The sequence below is a fragment of the Typopeltis vanoorti genome, unplaced genomic scaffold (assembly GCF_054136105.1).
Source record: "Typopeltis vanoorti isolate ZY-2024b unplaced genomic scaffold, IOZ_Tvanoo_1.0 HiC_scaffold_690, whole genome shotgun sequence".
NCBI lineage: Eukaryota > Metazoa > Arthropoda > Arachnida > Uropygi > Thelyphonidae > Typopeltis > Typopeltis vanoorti.
Genome location: NW_028328170.1, coordinates 218,287 through 237,688, shown reverse-complemented (window position 1 = coordinate 237,688; position 19,402 = coordinate 218,287). Strand labels below are relative to the sequence as shown.

Here is a 19,402-nt window from a genome sequence, read left to right as displayed (position 1 = left end):
TTTACATAATATTTACAATTAGTTTAAACGTAACGCAGTAATTTTCAGAGGTTTTAAATTAACACGCAGACTAATTGCTTCACTTCGCCTGACTGCTTAGTAAATACTGATGCTACTGTTGATTCTTTAAGTTTCTGCGTATTTGTAATACTTTTTCATTTAAAGAAAGTAGAAATATATATATATATGTGTGTGTGTGTATGTGTGTATTAAATTTACTGTACTATAACAGTCCGCGCAGTTAGCCTATTGGCTTTGCGCTTCGTAACCATATGCCTGGGGAAGGAGTGTCCTAGGTTCGATTCCCGTTGACGCCGTGAGGAGCTTAAGGATCTTCCTCAGCCATAGCCAAGTAAGCCGGTCTTGGGCGTGGACAGCAGGGTTTTTTCGACCAGTTTATCTGGGGTTTTCATCCCGCAAGCAGGCAAACTCGTCCCGTGAACACACACGGATTACAGTCACGAATACTGACCCAGCCATAGGCCTGATTCGTAAGCTATGCCACTTCTGAGCCCGGATAAAATTTGAGGAGAACAAGATGGTGCCGTACCTTCTGTAAAATGGACCTACTGCCGCTGTGTCATCATATGAAAATTAATTAATGGTACTATAACAAACTTGCAATGTTCCAGTGGATATAGATGATTCTAATGAATGAATGATTAGAATAAGACGTTGGTGGAACTTATGGATATATTCCTGCTCATGTTTCCGCGTGCCTGTTTATATAAAAAAGTGGAAGAATGGTTGAGGATAGTTCCATGGAATAGTAACATGAAACTACACAGAAAGACAGCACAGAAAGGATTTGTATGAAACGATTTCAGGGAGTACAAGAGAGAGAGAGACACAGGGGAAGTAAATGTATTATTAGGAGATATACAGATAAGAAGCAGTGTCGTGAAAGGATGTGAATACTAATTTTTAAAGCTGAGGAGTTTATGCATATGACGTGCCAAAAAAGTTTACTTGTGTAAGTTATCTCAAGAAGAAAAATAGGATCATGTGGTAGACGTCTATGCAATCCAAACACAATCCAGTATTATTTCTCATAAGAAAGATCTTACTTCACTCTCCTATAAATTTGATGATTAGACTAATTCAATCCTTCTGAAGGAGGTCAGTGTTAAAGACACTGGTTAAGAAAGATCTTGAAGCATTATTTGAGCACTGCCAATGTTGTCGAATAAAGAAGAAGAATGCAGTGTCGTATCATCATCAAACCTCTGGATAAGATTTGAGATTAGTGAGAGAACGTCATTAATGTATAAGCGGAAGCGTGTGAGCAAATGTATGCACTTGGCTACCACTACAAAGATATGAAAATCAGAAGAGAGAAAAGTATTCAAAGATGATAGCTTCGTAAGGTAGTCTCTATGCCATACCAAATCAGCCATGGAAATATAGTATCAAGTTTTTTTTTGTTTGTTTTTTTGCTGTTATTCATTCACGGATAAGCTGATGTGAAACTGGAGTTCCATTCTGTAGAATATATTCTGTAATTAATTATTATTTAGTAGAGGTCCCTATTACTGTAGCATTTGGCTGATTCTGAGCTTTAATATACTGTTTCAGATAACGGAAATGAGAGCTGTGGGAGGCTTGTTTGATCCGTAGCTCTTGTCATATATTTTGGGACGAGCTGGATAAAGGCTTACTTTCATGCTTTTAGGCAGACGTTTTAAGGGTGTGAAAGTTTATATAGACAATATGGAATTTGTGTTAAGTCAGAAACACCACTTAAGCATGGTTTGCGAAATTCCATATATACAAGCAAACCTAATGGCCACAATAAGTTTTTTCGGATGTTTCTGGCCAATTTCAGAGGAATCATGAAGTTAGATGTAAGTAACAAACGGCGAGATGTGAATTCCAGTGGTAGTAGGTGAATTTTAAGAAAATACAAATTCTGTTAGAAGGCTAACTCGTATCTCAGAATAATGCTACCATTGAACAATTAGGATATAAGAGAAGTGAATGAATGAAACGGCAGAAGTTGCGTTGGCAAAGGACCAAAGAAATAAATTATCAATAAGCAGTTTTAACTACGCTACCGTCCAAGAGGTCTATAGACGTCAAGTTTATAATGGATGCGAAGTGCATATTAAAATTATAATGTCATTGATATTATATTGAAATATATGATGGATATGAAGCGTATGATGATGCGTATTTCATCCATAATGGCCGGTCAGGTGGTTTTTAATAACTTCTACAATAAGTTTTTATATACAACAAATAAAACATTGAGTACTACTTACCAAGAAGTTGTGGTTTTTCGTTTTCTTCATTTGCTGTTAAACAAAAAGAAAAAAAAATAAAACATTTAAATTATTATACAAATTTTACAACAAATTATTATACTATTTTAAAATTATTTGTGATATTTAGATCATGAGAAAAAAAATAAACTGAGATATCCCACGCTGAATTCCAAGTACTCATCTGAAATATTCTTATTACAAATGTCTTATTACAAGAACCGATTGATAAAAACTGATATATAATAGGAATCGTCTGGTCAATGCGAACTGTTCTCTTCGAACTAAAAAGAACAGACATTTGTGAAGCATGTGGGGAAGGACAGAAGATGCCTTAGCAAAGGACAAGAAGACGCGACCACAGTTTCAGTTGAAACAAGTTTAGAAGTCTTATTTCCTCTTAGTAGTGAAAACAAAATATAAATGACCAATTTAATGAAGTCTAGTGTACAATACGTTTTCATATATAATGGATGACAAATAGAATATAACTTACTTGAAGACTGTGGTGCTTCCGTTTCTGCAGTGGCTGTCGAAGAAAGAGAAGAAAAAAAAAACATTAAACCGAATATTAGTTTTCTTTCTTCTTTTCTTTTGGTTTAACTGATTTTTGAGAAAACGAGAAAAATTACATTCAATGATTTCTGACCCAATTAAAAATTACTTGTCCAAGAAATACTACAGTACATAGAAAGCAATTTTAAATTATTAAGATCACAGTACAATTATAATTACGGCTATTATAGCCTGTTTTTGTTAAGAAGTGACCCTATTTAAATACATTGGCTATCAATACTCAAAGGGGTATATATATTTTTAGGGCATTAGGGCAAGATCACAGTGTTTCCAATTGTAGAGTCACGAGGACTGATTTAGAAAAAAAAATAAAAGATTACGTAACAGGAATCGCTTGGCCCATAGATACAAATCTTTGAACTGAAAAGAATTGCTATTTGTGGATCACGTAAGGAAGGGAAGGAGATGACTCAGCAAAGAACTAGAAGACTAGAATGCAGTTTGAACTAAAACAAGTTTAGAAGTAGTGTTATAATAAATATAATATAATAAAAATAGAGTATTTCTCTATTTATACAATAGTTTATCATATAATAAAAAATAGAGTACTACTTGCCTGTAGGTTGTGGTTTTTCCGTTTCTATAGTGGCTATGAAACAAAGAGAAAAAAATTAAACAGAATATTCTGATATTTTATAAGATTTTTGATTTTTGGAGAGAAGAAAATAGTTAAATTCAGATATTCCTGCATCAATTCCAAGTTACTTGTCTAAAATATACTATTTGGAAAGCAATTTTAAATAATTAAGATCATAGTGTTGCCATTCGTCGGGTCAAGAACTGATTTAGAAAAATTGGAAAAAGTATGTAACAATAATCTCCTGATCTCCTCGCCTCAGAAAAAGACCAGAAGACTAGACTGCCGTTTGAGCTGAAATAAGTTTAGGAGGTTCGTTTCCTCTTTTAAAATATAGAGTAAGTTTTGTGGTTTTTCCTTTGTTATAGTTGCTGTTAAACAAAGACAAAAGAAACATATTTAAACAAACTATTCTCATATTTTAAAAAGAATTTTGATATATAGGCCAGAAGAAAAGAAATAAAGTTAGATTAAAAGTTTTTAAATTTTTAAAATTTTTCCAGACATAGCTTTGTCTTTTAAATTAACAATAAACTGAGATATATCTGACTTAATCTAAAGTTACTTTTCAGAAATGTTGCCCAATTGTTGTGTCAGAAGAACTGATGGAGAAAAGGGGAAACATTATATAACAAGAATCTTCTAGTCCGATCAATCTTTTCTGTTTTGTTTAGATTATTATCTTCTTAAGTACAGAAATATTTCAGAGATATTTTATTGAGCATTCTGATTATTATTGGCTAATATTAAATCAGACTATTGGGAAGGAGTACGTTATGGGTGAGGCACCTTAATATATGTTATAAGAATTTGATATGACAGATTCTTATCTTCTAATTCCCTTTTTATGGTGTTAGATTCCAGAAAAGAGATAGTTATAAGTTCGATTTTATTCGCCGACTAGATGAACTGTTTTTAGGCCCTTTTTAAACAGGTACAAATTTAGTTATCTCTTGCGCAGCTATGCAGGTTTACTTTTTAATTCTGGGAAACTGATTTCTAAACGCACAGATTTGAAAATTGGACCGTATATCTTTATTTCATAATCTCACTAAAATTTCCTGAAATAGTCGCTAGTTCTTAACTACACTGTGTTCAACGATTTCTAAACATTAGTGGAAATCAGTTGAAAATTCCACTGATTGCAAATTTCAGTAGAAAACTCAGAAGCAATAATTCTTAATCTCAATGATTTCTTGAAAATGATGAAGAATGCATTCCTGATCTCATGGATTTTTTTTTTGCTTTAAAAATATTCGCTTTAAACCTTTAGTGTATTTATTTATTTGACTATAATTTGCTGCTCATCGTGATGAGCAATATTCCTGTTCGAACGTCTTCCGTGCCGTCTCTTATCCAGGAGGTTGACTATCATGATGAAACTTATGGTCAACCAAGGGCTTAAGGATATGTAGTTAGGATCCTATCTCTTCTACATATTGTTGTAAGTATTCAGGACTGTAAATCAGTGTGTATTCACTGGGTTGGTTTGCCTGTTCTGAGGAACAAAAATCCCAACTTTTAGCGTGAGAAAACCCGACTAACTCACCTTTAGTCTAAAGATAAAGATTCTTCACTTCATGAAAAGGAAATCGAATCCAGGTCTTTCCGACCAAAAGGCTTCGTCTATATCGTCTGAGCTACGGAGGCTCTGATGAGTAATATTCGAGATTATTAATTCAAGAGGAAGGATAAAATAAATCCGGTTTTATCTTTCCCGATTTTACAATATAATTTTTTACATTATTTTAATACAGAAAGAATTCAAAATCGAAGTTTGAACTAAGTTTCAAAATTTAAAAACTAAGTAATTCTTGCATGACTAAAAGACAGTCGTCGTTATTATAATTTTTATTTTTAAGCTACTGGCCAAGACGTCTGTAGACGTCAAAGTTATAATGGATGTGAAGTGCGTATTAAAATTGTAACACCATTGATATTAGATTGAAATATATGATGGATACGAAGAGTATGAGGATGCGAATTTGATCCATAATGGCCGGTAAAGTGGTTAAATCATTGGCATATTGGGCCATCGCAGGTCACCAATAAGTGATACCCTATGCAGATGGAAGCGCAGAAATCAGTTTTAAATGCTACCCGCAGTGAAACGCTCACCGCACTGAAAGAACATCATCTTAGAATGCTATGAATGATAATCTGTAAAAACCACCATTCGTCGGCCGATACGTTGAATGAAGAGTTCCGGACATTGACTGGAATATGAATCTCCAAAACGACATTCAGAACAGATGCTTACAACATGGATTTCCATGGTAGGATCGCAATATACAAGCTGCACATTACCCTAAGCAACATACAGCGTCGTTCTTCGTGACGAAAAGAGCATGTACGGTGGATGTAGAAGCCTGAAAGCTGTTATAGACCGATGAATCACGATACACCATCTATCGAGCGGAAGGACGGGTGTGGGTGGGTGCAGATGCCCGATAAACGCCAACGATAAAATTGGGAGGTTGGGTTTGATGGTATTGTCCTGTTTTCCTGGTTTGGTATTGGACCTCTGTTTATTGTGTCACGCACATTTAACTTCAAGAGATATCTGAACATTCTGGACAATGCAATGTCTCATTCAACAAGGCAATGCACTGCGTCAAAAGTTTGCTGCTGTAACTACGTGGTTTGTGGACATGAACTCACCACAGTTAACTGGCCTCTAGAGAGCCCTGAGCGAGTTTCTAATGAATATCTGTTTGATGAACTGGAGCGTCTGGTGAGTTCACGGGACGTACGCTCCACTACAGTCCAGGACCTCATTATATGCCAAAAGAAGAATGGTCCAAAATTCCCATTGATCGGTATATGGAAAGTATGTTCTGTATGACTACAGTAGTCGCCATGACGCCCACCTTGTAATCATTGCTTCCTGTCGATAATCTGGTAATCAGTTTTCTATCTATCTCGTCCAGTAATAATTAATAGGTGTTTAAACATTTTAGTCAGCAGATAATTCTGATGTGGAACATTACCATAGTCTTTATCGAAATCAAAATTATCGCATGATATCCATTAAATTAGTGTATTATAGTGCATTTTGGCGTGCCTTGATAATAAACAGACTTATATAACTGATTGTTTTTTGAAAACTATGCTCTACTTCCACAAGTGTTCTGTATGAATGATATCTGTATATGGTTCCTAATTATTTTTTCTTTTACTTTGTTCACATTGCAGTGATTTGGTGAATAATTAAATGTGGATTGCCGAGCTCAGGAATTTCTTGAATATATTCAACTAGAGATTTATTAAACTTGATAAACACCAATTTATATGTATGTTACATAAGGTAATCATGCCTCACCAGCAGGATTTCCTCTTCTACTTTTTTAGATAGATTTTTTTTTTCAAAGTTCATATTCTAGCACACAATTTTTGTAATCATGTGTAAGCAGAGAGAGATATGCATAAAATTACAAAAAGTTATGTAATACATTATCATAATAAACACATATGTATATTAATAAAATATACATATTATTTATTATAATATAATAAGATAATAAAATCACAGGAAACATGTTAATATGTACAGAGAAAGATGCATAATATTAACAAGGAACAAAATAAAACAAAGTAATTAACTAGTATTTAAAATTTTTATATTTTCCACTTGAAACTGATCTTTTTAATAATGCAAAAACCAATCATTTATACAATTATATTTAACATAAATTATGATTTCTGTGTGAACATAAATATACTTTTATTCGAATTTTCTATTCGTTTGGGTCAGTTTCGTTTCGTATGGTTAAAAATAGTGTGTTGAATATATATTTTTAGTAAAGGAATACCGTGAGCAGACATATAAATACAAAATTAATAACGGAAAAACTCACGTAAAAATATTATATAACAGTATAATTTTCGCCTGTGTGTCACAGGCATCTTCAGTACATTAAGCTCAAATTAACAAATAACTCTCAATTCCAAAAAGCGCCGCCTAAGTAGCTAGTGTAAGATAACTAAAAAGGTAAAAAAAAATTCCTAATAAAAAAATAATAATAATAAAAAATAAAAAGAAAAAATGAAAAAATGAAAACTTATATATGCAATAAAAAGTTAGGAAAGATTAATTGATTTATAAAGTACTATCGCCCATAAAGAGGATAGACGTAAACCTTCGAATCTGTTTAAGTTAGGAGAGTGAAGTAACGTTTCACATGTTTCTTTATAAAGCCGTTCCACGAGGTACCGACTTCTGTCAAGGACTCTTGTCTTTTTCCAATGAACGGTATGTCTAATGATGATGGCATGCTCTGCAAGTACAGACTGTTCAGGTTCAAGGTATTCAATATAAGATTGGTGTTCTTAATTATACAGGTGTCTACCAGATCCCTTGCTCTTGTGGATTATCTTATTTCGGACAAACCGGAAGATCTGCCTCTATTCGAATAGAAGAACACCAATCTTATATTGAATACCTTGAACCTAAACAATCTGGACTTGCAGAGCATGTCGTCATCACTAGACATACAGCTCAATGAAAAAAGACAAGAGTCCTTCAAAAAAGTCGGTTCCTCATGGAACGGCTTTATAAGAAAACATGTGAAACTTTACTTCACTCTCCTAACTTAAAGGAGAGTGAAGGTTTATGTCTATCCTCTTTATGGGAGATAGTACTTTATAAATCAGCTAATCTTTCGTAACTTTTTATTGTATATATATTTTTTATTTATTATTTATTTATTTATTTATTTATTTTATTTCATTTATTTAGTTTTTTTTGTTATGAAATTTTTTGACCTTTTTAGTTATCTTACACTAGCTGCTTAGGTGGCACTTTTTTTGGAATTTACAGTTACTGTTTATTTTGAGCTTAAAATGTACTGAAGATGACTGAGATACACAGGCGAAAATTATATTATTAAATAATCGTTTTACGTGAGTGTTTCCGTTATTAACTTTGTATTTATGTGTTGAATATTTTTGGCGCTAAATATAGTGTCAGAGGTCGTTTCAGTTAAAGACGTAACTATTTTGCATCCAGTTGGTGACAGTGATCATGTAGTACTCACTTGGGAAGTGATTAAGTTTATGAATGTTCCATTCAGACTAGGCATGTTGAACTACAAAGAAGGGAATTATGACCAACTGAGGAGTTCAGTGGAATGGGATCGGTTGCTGGATGGAAAGAATATCGACAGTGAATGGGAAGCATTTAAACAATACTTAAATGATGCGATATCAGAATGTGTCCCTAGAGTTCGAAGAATAAATAGAGTAGAAATCAAATGGATGCGTGATCTTATTAAGCATGAGATTCATAAGAAAAGGACGATGTGGAAGGAATACAGTTTGCATAAGGATGACATCCGTTATGAACGCTATAAGCAGCAGGCTAGAATAGTCACAACTGTTGTACGGAAAGCAACAAAGTCTGATTATGAAACGAAACTGGCTCTGCGTGCTAAAGACAACCCACAAGAATTCTATCGATATGCTGCAAGTAAAAGAAAGAATGAATATGAAAGAATAACTCCTCTAAATCCAGATGGCGTGAGAGTTACAGATGCAAAAGACGTTGTTCAGTTAATGAGTGCCCATTTCGTTAAAGATATCAACCTGGTGAACACAACATTGAGTTCACTGTTACCTCTTCACTAGATGAAGAAACGCAGGTGTGTGGGGCCGAGGTATTAGAGCTGTTGCACAAATTAAATACGAATTCAGCAATAGGGACTGATGGAATATCAGCAGGTGTGGTAAAAGAGTGTTCAGCTGAATTGATCATTCCTTTGACCAGGATGTTTAATATGAGTCTCGATACAGGGAACATTCCACCGGAATGGAAGGAATGTATGGTAATTCCATTGCATAAGGGGGTTGCAAAGACCGATGTATCAAACTACCGACCTATTAGTATCTCTGGAGTGGTGGTGAAGATTTCAGGAAAAAATTGGTTAGGGCCTGCATTCAGAAATGGGTTGACAGTGAATCTCTACTTTGCAATGAACAATATGGGTTTACTAAGGGAATGTCATGTTTTAGCAACTTGCTCACATTCTATAACAATGTTACCATTGACCTAGACAAGGGAAATGTATACATCATGATACTTTTGGATTTTGTTAAGGCTTTTGACAGAATACAACATGACAGAAATTGGAGAAAATAGGTTCGGGTCATATAATATTAGAGGATGACTGATTGATAGATATCAAAAAGTGGTATATGAGGGATCTGAGTCTGCAAGGTAAGGTAACAAGTGGTGTACCAGAAGGATCAGTGTGGTCCACTGTTATTCAATCTGTACATTAATGATATTGGGGAGGATTTAACAAAAGACATACAGTTATTTGCTGGTGATGCAAAGATAGGTAGGGTAATCAGGAATGCTGCTGATATGCAGTCTTTGCAGAATGATTTGAATAGGCTGGAATTGTATGCATGGGAAACTGAGTGTCAGTTCAATGTCAGTAAATGTAAAGTCATTCACTTCGGCATAATTAGATATCCAATGTCGTATTATATTGGTGGGATTAGGCTAGAGGTCTTGGAGTGTTAATAGAGAGGAAGTTGAAGTTTAGGGGCCATGCGGCAAAGATTTCCAATACAACTTAAAAGATAATTGCAATGCTGAAACGAACGTTCACATGTAAAGATAAGTATGTTATTTTTCCTCTTTACAAGGCCTTGATAAGACTTCACTTGGACTATTGTGCGCAGGTCTGGTCTCGTGGTTTCCGTTGTGACTCTGATATATTGGGGAGAGTACAAAGGCGAGTGTTAAAAATGATATCAGGATTGTGGAATACTGATCATGAAGACAGATTGAGAATTTGTAGACTACAGACACTAGCAAACAGGAGAAAGAGGGGCGATATGATTGAGACTTACAAACTGCTGAAAGGGGCATACAGGATTCAATTGATGGGATTTTTCAATTTATGGAAGGTGGGAAAGGACGAGAGGGCATCCTTGGAAGCTGAAAATAAAGGCTGCCAAGAAGGGAGTAAGGGCTAGATTTTTCTCTCAGAGGGTGGTGCATGATTGTAATGGATTGCCATCGTATGTTCTGAGTGCAAGCAGTGTGAATGAATTCAAGAATAAGTATAATAGCTGGTGTGTGTATTATGTGGCCTCCCTCGATGAGTCTTATTATTATTAAGAGAGACCTCCAGGTCTCTCTTAATAATAATAATAATAATAATAATAATAATAATAATAATAAATAAGTATAATTTTTGTGTATTACTTCTTTTTATGCTTTCAGAACTGTATATTTTAGGCCCAAAGCATTTTCTTTAATATTTAAGCATTCCTTTTCGTTTTGTTATGAATAGCAGTAACCTATATGGGTATAAATATCTAACTGATAGTATGTTTATTATGGTGTATTTATTACACATTTCAGTATCGGTGTATTTGTTTCTAGTTAAGATTTGAATTACTTTATTCTAAGTCGAAATAAGATGTTTCAGTGTAGTGCAATAAAATCTTCCATAACTTAAAATACCATATTGGCGTGTACTTTGAATCCACGCAGAATATAATCTTTTTAATAGATTTAAATTTAAGAATCTATTTAGGTAGTAAAGTCTGTTTAATATAATCCTAACTTTATTTACGACGTCGGTGATATGCGGTTTCCAGCTAAAATTACTATACATTTTTATCCAAAGTAAATTACTACAATGAGTTTTTCTATGTCCTCACAGTTGCAATATGAATTTGTCCTACAATTTCCACTATGCAAAACTAATTGTGCAGTGAAGTTCATTTTGCCTGTTGTATTTCGCAAATTAAAATTTACATATTCAGTTTTTGGGACATTCTGACTGAGGTTATTTGACTGGAGACAATTTGTTACTTTTAAATTATCAGCATCCATTATGGTTTGCATTTGTTCGACTATATCCGTAGAGAAAATTAGTACTGTATCATTTGCAAAAGTATTTATTTTACTGTTTAGTTTAAGATTGCGGAGATAAATACTAAATAAAATTGGTCCTAAGACAGATCCTTGGGGGTACACCACAGTCTACTGTTTTTGGAGAAGCTATAGCTGTTTTTCATTTTTACAATTAGTCAAGTGCTTTTTGTACCAGTTTAGGACAGTTCCTCGTAATGCCCTAAACCGGTTAAAATATCTCTAACGTCTAATTTTTTTATTAAATTTTCATGCGATGCAGTGTCAAAAGCTTTGTGTTTATCTAAAAGTACTGCTAATGTTAGTTTATTTTCATCTAGCGAGGTATAAACTGTGTTTCTGAAATTCAGTAAAGCATGTTCCGTGCTAAACTTTTGTCTGAACCTTTTTTCCTGAACCCAAATTGACTTTTTGAAAAGAAGTTGTCTTTGTCCAAAAATTTCATGAGTCTAATGTTTGCCAATTTCTCGAATATTTTCGAAAAGACCGGTAGAAGGGATATCGGTCTATAATTTTTCAAGTTATTTTTGTTTCTATTTTTGTAAATAAGTGCAACTAAGGCCTTCTTAAAATCCGAAGCAAACGTGCCTGTCATCAGTGATAAGTTAAAAATATACATTATGGGGTCCACAATGTACATTTGGCATTCTTTCACAATTATTATGTTAATTCCATCGTATTAACATAATCACCGACGTTTTGGTTCTTTTTAGGCTACTATATCAGTTTTGATTTCGTTTACACAAGTGGGGATATATGGAGTTATTAATTCTCTTGGAAGTGTAATTCTGTGGGATGATTTTAGCGCTTTTCCGAATGGTGTCACTTACAATGGCAAAGTGATTATTGAATTCTTCAGATAATCCTATATCCCCATCTTCTCTATTCTTATTTATATCTTTAAGTGTGGGAAGGGTTTGTTTGCGTATATCTTTACCGATTAATTTATTAACAAACTTCCATAGATTTTTGGAATTTCCTTGATATTTTAAAAATTCATTTCTATGGTATTCGTTTTTACTTCCTTTTAATTTACACTGAATTAGAATTCTATGGTATTCGTTTTTACTTCCTTTTAATTTACAGTGAATTAGAATTCAATAGTATTATGTTCACAATATTGATTGTTTGGGTATTTTTAAAACGTTTATATATTGTATATCTAAACGTTTATATAGTGTATATTTTTATGCAGTGTCTGGTCCCCACTTGTGTAATACAGGTCTTTGTTTCTTTCATCTTGCAGATTATTTTAACTTTAATTGAGTGTTGTATTTCATTCTTTAATATTTCAATAAATTTATGATTCGAGATATCAATATTTGTTTCCGTCGTTATCCCCTCCCAAGAGAAAGTTCTCAAATTACCTTCCAAACTTTGGAATCAGTTGTTGTGTAGGGGCTGTTTTCGGTTATACTATCTCTGTATTGTACCTGCAAATGCACTTTGATACCAATTGCAAAGTGATCTGGAAGAGGTTGGCGCAGAACTGCTGCTTGAATTTTGTTTCCCCTAAGGGTTCTCCGAAACATGATATAGGGACGTTCTACCACCATTGAACTGGAAACAGTAATATATTGTTCACATCTATGCATGGCAAGTAAATCTGATCTAGATAATCTTGAGTAGAGCCGCTATTCGTCACCAAGTCAATACTTATATCCTCAATTATGAGAACATTGTCACATTCGATCTCATCTAGACTACACTCTAGTCCGTATATAAAGTTTGACTCTGTGTAGCAATGCGATCTATATACAGCCCTTATATATATATATATATATATATATATATATATATATATATACTGATGAACAGTCCGCTTCCATGCCTCTCTACTCTTGATTCTGTAAGATGCTTACCTGTCCAGTCTTTGATGTTGTCTTTCCATTGCAGTCTGGGTCATCCTCTTATTCTCCTTCCCTCCACCATCCCCTGAAATACCTGGGCAGCTCTCCAGAATAATCCCTCATCAAATTTCCTGCAAATGCTATTTTTATTTTTTGGATACTAGCCATATAATCTCTTTTCACCTTGAATCTTTTAGGAACCTCTTCGTTGCTCACTTTTCAGTCCAGCTAATACAATACATTTTTCTCAAGAAAAACATTTAAAATGCATTTAATCCGTCACTCATCTCTTTATTGATCATCCAGGATTCACATCCATACGTCCCCATGCTCTAGATCATTGTCTTGAGGATTCTTACTTTTAACTGTTTGTTCAGATTTCTGTTTCTTAATATGTGGTATATTTGGAAAAATGCCTTTGGCTTTTTAATTCTGTTTTTAATTTCATAAATAGATCTATTTTCATCTGTTGTCCAACTCCCAAGGTATTCAAAACTTTTTACATTCAAAGTGATTTCCATCCCATCATTTCCTTTCCTTGAAATCTTCATAACTTTTGTCTTCTGAACGTTTATTTTCATTTTATAACTCTCATTTCCAATCCTGTTCAGTCTATTCAAAATTCTTTGCAAACCTTTCTCTGTTTCGCTCATAAGTACAATATCATGTGCATATCTTCTATTCTTTAACAGATGTCCATTTATCTTTATTCCATCCTTCAGATCTTCCAAGGCCTCCCTCATCATTCAGTCAGTATAGACATTAAAAAGAAGTGGGGACATCCCACACCCTTTCTTATGGGGATCCATTCAGTATCCTTTCCTTCAAATCTAACCTTTGGCTTCTTGAGTTTTATATATTCTGAACAAGCGTCTGATATTTTCTTCATCTATTCCTATTTTATGCAAAATATAAACTAAAACAGAGTGATTACCATTATCGAAAGCTTTTTCGTAATCTATAAAGCATAGATATAAATCTTTATTGCATTTATCGATCATCCTTTCTCCCAATATCCGTAGTGTTGTAATGCCACCTCCAGGGACATTCCAGATTTCTCTTAAAGACTTCTATTAAATGATAGACAGACGTTTTATTCCTTCCTTTCCCAATACCTTTATTCCCTGTTTCCCATGTTTCTCCTGAAACCAAACTGTTCTTCATTTAATTCGCTATCATCTGTTCTATTCTTCTATATATTATGTTGATTAGGACTTTTGCAATATGGCTAATCAAGCTGATATTTCTATTCTTATTGCAATTAATCGTTCATGTAGTCTGGGAATAGGAATAAAAATAGATCTTAGAAGTCTTTAGGTATTATATCCTCCTCCAGACTTCTATTAAAGATGATGGACAGAAGTTTTATTCCTTCCTTTCCCAATGCCTTCAGCAGCTCTCTTTGAAAACCATCCACTCCCGGAACTTTCCTATCCTTGATTATTTTAGTGGCTGCTTCGGATTTCCATTACTTAATTTCTGGGGTATCATCATTCTCTATCTGATCACATTCCAGATTATCTTCATCTCCATAGAGTGTTGTTACGTACTTCTTCTACCTTATCATTTTTTCATTTTTTTCCAACAAAATCTTTCTTCTTTCATCCTTCAAAGCACAGCTTTTTGCTCGTCTCTTTTTCTCTGAAAATCAAGTTCAAGCCTTCATAGATAGACCTTTCTCATATCCTTTGCTGTATCATTTTCCTCTATTTCCTTGAAGACCTGATTAACCCAGTCTTCCTTTGTCTTTTAAGCCAGAAGTTTTACTTGTTTATTGATCTCTTTATATCTGACTTGGGCAATACTGTTGTTATTATTCTTCCATTTTCTTTTTTCGTCCATTTCTTCAATCACTTCCTCAGTAATTATATATATTATAATGTTCTAAATATAAATTGACATTTTCACCTGTTCCCATATTTATGTTAGTAATGTTATTAGCAGATATGAAATTTCGAATAAAGATAATTACACCTCCAGATTTGTTATAATTTTTAAATTGAGAATAATTTTTAAATCCGCTTAAATGGTACAAATCAATTTCGTCGTCCCTATCCCAGATTTCTGTTAACATATTTTTGATGATTTAACTATCTGCTGGATGCAAAACATCTAGCCGATAGTTAAAATCATCTAGTAGTAATTCAGTGTGGTCTAATTTATTTCCAATACTTCTTATACTTATATGCAAAATATTCAAATTACTTGCAGTATCTGAGGATAAAAAGTTTCTTAATTGTACTGAATCATGACATATTATTACACATTTATGAAAAGTGACATTACATTTATTATTCACATCTGTCATTGCAGTTTGTGAGTCAGTTATTACTCTCGCAGTTTTCTTGGAGTTTACACAAATGTTCTTGGCATCTGGTTCTGCATATTTTAGATTTATCATCTCTTCTCATGAAGAGTTTGCCCTGTTTGACCCAGATATATTTGACCTAGAACACACGCAATTCACAGACATAGAATACCAGTTGTGGTGAAGGCGGGCGGTAGATGGCGTTGGTGTAGATGATTCGTAGTAGAGGTTCGGTGTAGTGGTGGAGACAGTTGTATCAGTTGTAGGTGTCCTCCAGCGATGAGTCTTCGGACTCCTTGGAGGTGTCAGGAATAATAATAATAGTAATAATATATTTGTAGTGTACTTCTTCTTTATGTCTCTGACAATCTTGGCAAACTTCTTTTTCCTTATGCAAATCCCACCCAAAAGGGCTGTAATTCTATAATGCATTTTGTATTGGTACAGCCGAGTGAATGAGGTTAAATAATCTTGATTTCAAAACTAAGTATAGAACTCTTACTTTTTACCTAATAGTAAGCAGGGTGGAAATCTCACGACTGTCGATGAAATTCATCTACTACCTAAACAGATCTACGTATATCCACTCTCGTCTCAGAATCGAAAACGGAATGATTGGAGAAAGAATATGCTAACCATTTGGATAACCAAGCGAATCATCTTTTATAAATAGATGTATGAATTCTAATTTAATTTTGATGGAGCCATAATTGGAGCATTCAAAATTGCTCCACACTTGGAGCAAATTTGAATATCCAAAGGATTTCGATAGTTATATTTAATTTCTGTATTCTTTATTCTTTTTTACATGTTTATAAAAGTGTTTCGGATTATTCATAAATTCCGATAATTCTCATTCATAGTTTGTTTTGCCATCTTTAATTAACAATACAATTAACTATTTTCTGTTATAGCATCATTTGTTATCCGACCTGCATTCTTTGAATAACGTTCTGCTATGCGGCATTTCTTCCAGAGATTGATTATTCATTAGTTGACTATTATGAAATTTACTTCTGTACATAAATGTAGATTTAAAATTATAATTATTTGTGGAAGATATATATCCATGAATATTGCTCATTTTGCATTACTGTCATTCCTTTAAACAATGTCTTCCAGTGTTCTTGTACAGTGCACTTATCCTGATCTTGCAGTTAGCTTTCTTTGAAATTTCATCGCTTATGATTTCGAATTATGATTTCTATGTTTGTCTTAATATTCCCTCGAAGGCCATATAATCAATTTTTCATAAAGATTTTAAGTGATTGTCATGGTCCAACACTAATACCTCTGATTGTATTATGAAATGTAAGATCAGATCTATTCACTCTCTAGTAGATTCAGATACATATTGCTGGATTCAGATACATATTGCTAGATTCAGATACATATATTGCTAGATTCAGATACATATTGCTAGATTCAGAAACATCTTCCATATTAAAATCTCCATATGAACAATAATTTTCTTTTCCTCATCTCTTTGAGTAACAGATCCAAAATATTTTCAATGTGATATTCAAACGAGGTTGCGAATCCTATCTATAAAAGGAATAAATGGAATTCTAAAGAGAAACGGATTTATATTTAAAGAGAAAAATGTCATAATTATGAACTGTTATTTGTACCTATTTGGGTCTTTCATTGGCAATAAAAACGAATCCAAAGTTTTGTTTACATCGAATTTACAGAGATATTCTAATTATATGAATATAAATATATTATGATAATGATTGTTGTCATCTTTGCTGAAACATCATTTAAAAGGTTCTGCAAAAATATTGTAATTTTACCATGTTTTAAAACTGAAAATAAAAAAGCATACCTGTTAGATTTTGTATTGCTATTATTCCTCCTGGCGAAACTTTGAACTGGAATGTTATCTAATGAAATAATAGACAACTTGAGAAAAATCTTAAAACGGCCAATTTATAAATATTATAAAGATGTATTTTGAAATATTGAGAGAAAGGCTGAAGGCAAGTTTAATCTAATTTTTTTAAAATTCTAATAAATAGATACTGAATAGTGTTTATAAAGCTTAAGAAAACATGATAATTCCATTTTGGTGAACCATCCAAAAACTAATAACTGTGATAGTGTAAATACCATTTATATTATCATATTAATGGTATAAATATGATAGTGTAAATACCATTCAGTGATGGTATTACAGGTACACATTGATTTTCGATACCCTTGATTCCAAAATCGTTGCTGAATTAGTTTTGCGGGCTGACATAATGATAATACAGAAGTATATCTCAGACCTACTAATTATACATTTCCAGTGAATTAATTATTTATATAAGAAGAATCTGTCTTAATTTATTTCCCATTAGACATTCATGGTGAAGGACTTAACACAGTACACCATGCCGGCTCGGACGTCGCCCGGTTCAACAAGGTCCGCGTTGTCATTTAGTAGCAGCTCCAGGGGTGGCAATGAAAAGTTAGCAACTGGCTCTACCATCACCTCTATCACTGACAAAAAAAAGATGAACAAACTGGATCCAGATTCAGATTACGCAACCATTTCATGACCGGAACTTGGAATATTAGAATTCTACTACAATCAGGTCAACTCAAATTGATACAGCACGAAGAAAAAGATATGAATGGACTGTTATGGGACTTTGTGAAATTCAATGGCCCAAAACAGGAGGGCTAACAACAGATGAAGGACATTTGCTTCTTTACTCTGGATGTGACTGCAGCGGTAAAGAATGTGTCGGTTTTTGATACACAAATCATCACGTAATTCTGTCATGGAATTCAATCCTATCAATAGCAGAATTGCTCTAGTCGGCCTAAGAGGAAAACCACTCAATATCACCATCATACGGTCTATGCACAAACCACAGGCCACAAGGACTCCGAAGTAGAGGAGGTTTATGGTCAACTTAATGTAACAAGTACGGGAGCGAACAGAAAATACGTTTTGATTGTACAGGGCGATTGAAATGCCAAATGGCAAGAATTATCTCCCATTTGTCGGACGAATGGCTATGGGGAGAAAAACGAAAGAGGTTTGCCTCACAAAATGAACTCACCATTACTAACACTCTATTTCCCCACGAACCTTCCAGAGGATGGACATGGACTTCCCGTGATGATAAAACACACAACCAAATTGACTTTATCCTTGTAAGTACAAGATTTCTAAACTCCATCAACCTCGCAAGAACCATATCATTTCCTGAGCAAATATTGGCAGCGACCACAACATGGTCATCACAACTGTAAATATGAAAATGAGAGAAATATTACCTACAAAATCAACTCGTAAAAAGATATAATTTAGATAAATTAAAAGATCCCCAAATAAATATACTATATAAATACAAACTAAAACAATTTTCGACACAAGCTTCACGAAATATAATAATATCGAATCTAAAACCAAATACTTCTTACAAAAGGTAACTGAGACAACTGAAGAAATCCTTGGATACAAAAGAAAAATTAATAAATCATGGATAACCAAAAATATTTTGGACCTATGCGAAAAGAAGATATTTGAAATCTCATATTAATAGCGGTGATAATAGAGAGCAGTATAAAAATATTACTAAGATTATTTAAAAAGAAATCAAACATTCTAGAAACCAATGGATATTAGAGGGATGCAAAAATATAGAAGAGGACTTAAATAAAAATAATTCTAAAAGTGCTTTTCAAATTATCAATAAGTTAACCAAATCTTTTACTGAAATTAATTGCAGCATAGAAGATGAAGATGGAACTCCTATCACGGATAACCAGAAAATTGTTCTTAGATGGAAATGTTACGCAGCCAAGCTTTTTCAAAAGGACACTCAACTAACTGACGATATTTTGGACGGAATTTTGCCAGGAGGTTCGGAGGAAGGAGATACCTATTAAAAGAAGAAAACATTGCAGCAGTTAGCTCCTCAAAAATAGGAAAATCACCGG

At 33.6% G+C, this 19,402-nt stretch overlaps 1 protein-coding gene across 1 annotated transcript in view; it reads right to left on the bottom strand.

Annotated features, from left to right (window-relative positions):
* The window catches only part of LOC150092099 (uncharacterized), a gene marked incomplete at both ends in the record, with an annotated part of 300,006 nt that overhangs the window by 64,434 nt on the left and 216,170 nt on the right, over positions 1-19,402 (bottom strand). The window contains 4 exons of the mRNA XM_090415309.1: positions 2,262-2,294; positions 2,758-2,790; positions 3,394-3,426; positions 17,292-17,349. Of these exons, the coding sequence (XP_090271435.1) occupies positions 2,262-2,294; positions 2,758-2,790; positions 3,394-3,426; positions 17,292-17,349 (157 nt within the window). The remainder of the gene's footprint in view (positions 1-2,261; positions 2,295-2,757; positions 2,791-3,393; positions 3,427-17,291; positions 17,350-19,402) is intronic.